Raw genomic sequence first — 6,392 nt, forward strand, 5'->3', positions numbered from 1 at the left:
ACTTCGCACACTTGTTGACCTACCCTGCCCACTGTCCAAAGTTAGATGACGTCACGTAACTTTGCACAACTTAGGACAACATCGCACACTTGTTGACCTACCCTGCCCACTGTCCAAAGTTAGATGACGTCACGTAACTTTGCACAACTTAGGACAACTTCGCACACATGCCGCCCTACCCTGCCCACTGTCCAAAGTTAGATGACGTCACGTAACTTTGCACAACTTAGGACAACTTCGCACACTTGTTGACCTACCCTGCCCACTGTCCAAAGTTAGATGACGTCACGTAACTTTGCACAACTTAGGACAACTTCGCACACTTGTTGACCTACCCTGCCCACTGTCCGAAGTTAGATGACGTCACGTAACTTTGCACAACTTAGGACAACTTAGTTAGATTACGTCATCCAATAAATGTTTTGACGTCATCTGTGACTCCCGATATAGCATCAAAGCCAGTGGGAAACGGTTGTAACTTCGTACAACTTTGTACAACTTCGTACACCCTAACTTCGTGCACTTCACCCTGATACTGGACATAGCTCCAGCTATTTCAGCTCACAGCGGACGGAATAATATAATAGGTAAAACATTTCTCCGTCATCAGCAGCAAAATTCGTTCAAAGGACGGAAAATAGACGCCTGGCTAGAACCTTGGAGCTGTTAATTCAAGAGGATTGCAACTCTTGCACACCTCAAAGTACATGTACCTAAATTATATCATCCGGCCTACCCTACAGCCTTTCTTTGGGTGGGCAGTGGAGTTACATACTATTAGCTTCCAGTTAGAATGTTTGATTTCATTAAATGGAAACATTATGATACTTTTATGTATTGTTGAAGAGCTTACCTGTCTAGCACAGAACCAAGTTTGTCTGTTGTTTTGGACTTGTATTGCTGTAGGGTGGAGATAGAAATGGTGTAATGAATACTGCCATCCTATTACAAAAGCTGATATTTAAAACAATGGGATTGCACTTGTGTTCAACATCAGGTAATGGATCATTGGGTGAGTTCAAAGACTTGAGTGCTGACCTTCATTCTCTCCTCTAGTTTCCCCATGGTGAATTTTTCCTGCAGCACCTGGTCCACTGCTCTCTGGGCCTGCTGCTGTTGGGCTTGGGCCTTCAGGACAGGGGATAACAGAATACATGTAGTACATTTTGTATGACAGTATGTGCTTCTTGTACATGTGTACCACCTAGCAATCCAAACAGTAGGTGCAGTCTTTCACTAGATGTTATGACAATTTACATTACTCTAATCTGCAGTTATACTTTGTTGATCCAAAAAACTGTCCTTGCTACATTGTACTTACAATTTTTGCTAAGGAGTCCCTTTCTTGCACCGTCTGTTCGGCCTGAAAAGAAAAAGGATGTCCTCAGATCAATGAAGGGAGTTGATACAGTGAAACTTGTATAAGCGACCACGTCCGTAAGACGACCATCGGCTTATTACGACCGCTTTTGGCCGGTCCCGATTTTCCTCCCCATAGACACAAGCATTAAGCAACGTGGCCAAAGCGACCACTTGTCTTCTGTGACCGCGACCACCCCGAATCCGGTCCGCCCGCGACCGAAATGTTGCCGAAGACGACCGAGTCATTTTCAAGTGTGTAGTGACCTCGATTTTTGATGATATCTGGCGGGAAATCCGCTAAAATCGGCTTGTGTTTTGGCGAAGAAAAATTGCCGAAACGACTGCGTCATTTTCAAGACTGTAGCAACTGTCGATATTTGATGATAACTCGCGAGAAATATCGCTGAAATTGGCTTGTGTTTTGGCAACTAAAATGTTACCGAAGCCACTGCGTTATTTTCAAGGGTATAACAACATCGATTTTTTATCATAACTGCCGGGAAATTACGGCAAAATCTGTGTGTTTTGGTTCTGTTATCGCGCCGAGCCAAAATCAAACATGGCGCCCAAGAGGTCAAATGGTGTCATTGGGAAAGTCCACTGGAGTGTAGGTAGAAATGTTGCGTGCGCTGTTATTGTACTCTACATTTAAACCCCACAAAATGCAAATTTATTTTCATAAAACTTGTTTGAAGTAAAGGTAACAGATATAAGATATCTTTATGACTTCATAACACATTTATTAGAGAATAAAAGGTGTATGTGTGTCTTTTTGAGAAACCGCTCACCCTTGCTTCTAGTGAAGCGTCGATTTGTAAACATCTTCATGATTAGAAGCGTCGGTGGGGTTAAACTTGTTTTTCTCGGCAAATTTTCGCCTTCTAGGCAGCGTTGAGACTTTAAGACCCGCGCCAGAAGAGAAACAAACTCACCCAGATTATTTTCATGGGTAACAGCGTTGAAATGAACCATTTATTTTTCTGCCGTGCTGCCGATTTGAAAGAAGGTTCCCGTCTTGTCGGGCATGTGTGCGCATGCTTTTTGTTATGGCGGTAAGCTCCCCAACTTATTTCTGGCCCGTTGGCTGTGATTCACAAAGTAAAAAGATAGGCAATTAGCGTTATTAACACGAAAATCGCATTTTAAAACGTTCCTGGGGCGTCGGGTTCTCCACTGAAAACAGCGATGTTTTTGTAGCAATATGGACCATTGTCTTGACGGTGTCGCCCATTCACAAGTTTTTGACAGACAATGCCGGCGGAAAAAATGACGCTGCTCCGGCTACAAAAAGCTACGAAAATTTGAAAGAATAGCCCTAAATTTTGGACACGTTTCAATTTTACATCAGTTGGTATAACAATACTATATGAATCATACAAATAGACAGTTCAACAGTGATAACGTTTCTCATGTGCAAATGTACAGGTTCGTGGAATTAAACTATTTTAAAGACCAATTAACTTTGAAATCATTGTGTCTGTCCTATCTTGTCACTTTTTCTTTCTTTGCACAAGAAGACCACGTGTCTAAAACGACCACTTTGCACTGGTCCCCAGGGTGGTCTTCTTATACAAGTTTCACTGTACTTTTATGGTAGCATGCGTAATCTAGTTTATAGTGGCTTAACTAGAATCCAGGCTTTCGTTGCTCACCCAACATCCACACTACTGGAAAGGGTAACAGTCCTTGGCACGTGGTCCACTGTTTGTTGTACTTGTTGAAATGGGCTGACGAAATTTGTCCGGTACAATGAACCAGTAAATCCTGTACATAGCGTCTATCTCCTCTGTCTTGACCAGTGGAAGACTAGCCTCTAGTATCGAAAAAAGCTCCTCGATACTAGAGCCACACAATGATTCATATCTAAAGATGATACAATAATTAAGCAGGGTTGATAACTAGACAACACTGACCACTTTCAGCACACTGGAGAGGTAGTGTTGGGCGTCGGCCTCCTTGGATACCGCATACTCCACCTGACGCTGCATCAGAACCAGTTTCTGTTGGGATTTCCTGGAAGCAGTGTGAATTTAAGTTCTTCAAAATCATCAACATTTACTATTATAATTGCATATTAATTTATAGATAATCAAACAGTTGGATAAATTCTCTCTTCAGAGTCAGATGTTTCAAACAGTGTCCATTGTCTTTCATCAGTAAAAATAAGTCTGAAGTATGACCTGTATAAAAAAATTATGATACTCATGTTAATGTCATACCCTGGTGGTGACAACGTTTGATACAGGTTTTCCAGACCGGGTAATGTATATGGAATACAACACGGTGTATTCCGTATCACCCAAGGTATCAGCCTGCCTGACGGCCGAAGGCTGGAGGGTGATCTGACCTGCGGGAGGACTACTGCACACAACTACACACAAACAAAAGATGCTCCTGCTATATGAATTTTCTTTCACTTCTTTTAGTTTACTTACCTGAGAGCTTTCCCTAAGGCCTGAATCTCGCCCTCTAGCTGTTTGGTGTGGGCCTGCAGGTCGGTGTTCTGGATGGCAAGACTCTTCTTTTCTGTCTGGACAGACTGAGACAACAAGATGGTGACATGAGAAACTGTTAGACTAAAATTGGGTACTGTTAATGCTTTCGCGGTGGTTTAATGTTTGCAGTTTTGCTGTGAAGCTTTACCACGAACTTAACACCACCGCGAACATTTTCCCATGGAAATGAGCGACTACAGTGCATGGTGCTGCCACGAACTGAGAATCACCGCGAAAACTCCTTTTTCCTGCGAAATTAAATCCCTGCGAAGTTAAACGCATTTAGATTTAGGCTATCCCTAGGATGGGACAGAAAATAATTATTGCTTGTTGGGATCTCATCTGTCAAAAAAATAGCTGACCTTTATGACATGAAATTGATGAATATGAACAACAATTGGGCACCAGAACAAATAATGAATGGGTCAGAAAAAAATTTAAAGCTGGAGACAGCCCTAATTTGCATACAGTGTCCACTAAATTACTGTACTTCACAATGAAAAAAATGGTTTATGCCTACTCGGACTAACTGGGTATCTATGCTATTACCCCTAAACAACATTTTTAAAACTTCTTCATTTCAATTTGTCCATTACTATATGGAAGGGGTATGATATTAGAACTGACCCTTACCTGGAGCCTTGATAGGACATTTTCCATATCTTCTTCCTGTTTGTGTCTCATGTCTTGAAGCGTGCTGAAAAATTTACATTGAAAAAATACACATTTAATATTTCTCACCATAGGCCAAGTTGATTCATTTATATATTCTGTGGCATTTGTGCGCGCATAAATTTTCACCCCTCCTCCCCAAATTTTTTGACCATACATTACAAGTTTTGTACTGTAAATTGTAGAAAGCTGCTGTAAAATAAGCAAAATATACTCTGTAAATTGGAAAGAAAGGAAAATGAATACTAATGCCAAAGTCAATTTCAGAGTCAATTGCAAGTCGCAGTAGCAGCTTTTGAATCGGCTGCCATGTTTACTATGATGTCACAGGCATAGATTAACTTGAATAACCTTACAGAAGGAATCTAGAACTGAATGTAAGAGTTGTAAGATGTGACGTTCAATATCATCAGAAGGGTGCGTATTTTGAACAAATGAATAATGTTCAATGAATAATACCAAGTATAGCTGAATGTAGTCAGGAAATGTTGTATTTTGGTGCCATAGCTAAATGGTGTCCAGTTATTGGCACTTCCTTAGTACTAAGCAGGCTTTCAGCTAGGATTCTATTATATGGTGTCCAAATTTCTTGGTGAGTCGCTTTAAGTGATGATATAGCCATATCACAGGCGCAACTATTGTAGGGGGGTCTGGGGGCATCCACCTTCCATGGTGCAGAGTTTACAAGAATTTTAAGTTAAATAAAATGGTGCATTCTAAGATATCTTGAGGGGCAAAATTACTGTCAGAGAGAAGACTGTCACCTGGTCAATTAGAATTGCATGCATGTCAGAGGATCCGCTCCTCAGTGTAAGGGCTTCTAGTGCGTCCAATTTCTTGTTATTTTAAGAAAATCGAGTCCAAATGACTCCATGACGCATGCCTGGCTTAAAGCCTGGTGTACCAAGGAGGACTCTTTCCAACCTCCTTACTGGTACTAAGACTTACTTCTTGAACTCGGCCACCTCCTCAGCGTGTCTCTGGATGGGCATCTGCTGCTGACTCTCTTCCTCCAGGTGCTCGTACCTGCGCCGCAGCTGGTTGAACTTGCCCTTCAGCTGTGACAGCTGGGATTCTGCCTCACCCTTCTCTGACTCCACCTGCATCAGCCTCTTGGACAGCTTGGACACTGTGGGGAAAAATCAGTCACATACTGGTTACTGTAAATGCAGAAACTTTCGCAGTGGTTTATCGTTCGCGGTTTTCGCAGCAGCTGCTTCACCGCGAAATTAAAACCAGTCAGTAAAAATGTCAGTAAGAGACTACAGAGTATGTTGCTACCGCGAACTTAAAACCACCAAGAAAAGTCAATTTTTCTGCTATCGCGAGATTAAATCTCTGCAGACTTAAACGCTTTACAGTACTTCGTACTACTGGAAATGCATTAAGTTCACAGTGATTAAGTTTCACAGAAAGGCAGTAACTGTTTTACTAGCAAAGTGAAAACAGATACAGAAGTTGGGGTGTTGCACTGAAGGGCGGTTGTGCTGGCTATATACTGTAAATGCATTGTAAGTTTGCAGGGATTTCATTTCGCGGAAGCGGAAAAAAGGACTTTTCGCAGTGGTTTTAAGTTTGCGGTAGCACCATGCACCTTTTCCATGTCTCAATGCCATGGAAAAATGTTTGCGGTGGTTTTAATTTGTGGTGAAGTGGCCACTGCAAAAACCTGACGAACACAAACGGTGAACATTTCTGCATTTACAGTATATCGGCTATACTGATACCACAGAAGCTGCAGTATTTTCTGAAGGGCAGTTATTCCGGCTACATACTATATAGCTACAGCTCCAGATGCCCATCCTCCTGTATATGTCCCCTGTGTGTGTCTGCTCCCTTCTCCTGTTGTACTGTTATACAGTT

At 41.9% G+C, this 6,392-nt stretch overlaps 1 protein-coding gene across 1 annotated transcript in view; it reads right to left on the bottom strand.

Moving 5' to 3' along the window:
- LOC118418208 (centrosomal protein of 89 kDa-like) overlaps positions 1-6,392 on the bottom strand; it is a 27,596-nt gene that overhangs the window by 2,662 nt on the left and 18,542 nt on the right. Inside the window, exons 15-22 of the mRNA XM_035824048.1 lie at positions 6,332-6,379; positions 5,478-5,658; positions 4,491-4,554; positions 3,798-3,901; positions 3,276-3,375; positions 1,322-1,363; positions 1,039-1,128; positions 854-900 (exon numbers count right to left, since the gene is read on the bottom strand). Coding sequence (XP_035679941.1) covers positions 854-900; positions 1,039-1,128; positions 1,322-1,363; positions 3,276-3,375; positions 3,798-3,901; positions 4,491-4,554; positions 5,478-5,658; positions 6,332-6,379 — 676 coding nt within the window. The remainder of the gene's footprint in view (positions 1-853; positions 901-1,038; positions 1,129-1,321; positions 1,364-3,275; positions 3,376-3,797; positions 3,902-4,490; positions 4,555-5,477; positions 5,659-6,331; positions 6,380-6,392) is intronic.

This window comes from Branchiostoma floridae, chromosome 6, assembly GCF_000003815.2.
Source record: "Branchiostoma floridae strain S238N-H82 chromosome 6, Bfl_VNyyK, whole genome shotgun sequence".
Classification (NCBI taxonomy): domain Eukaryota; kingdom Metazoa; phylum Chordata; class Leptocardii; order Amphioxiformes; family Branchiostomatidae; genus Branchiostoma; species Branchiostoma floridae.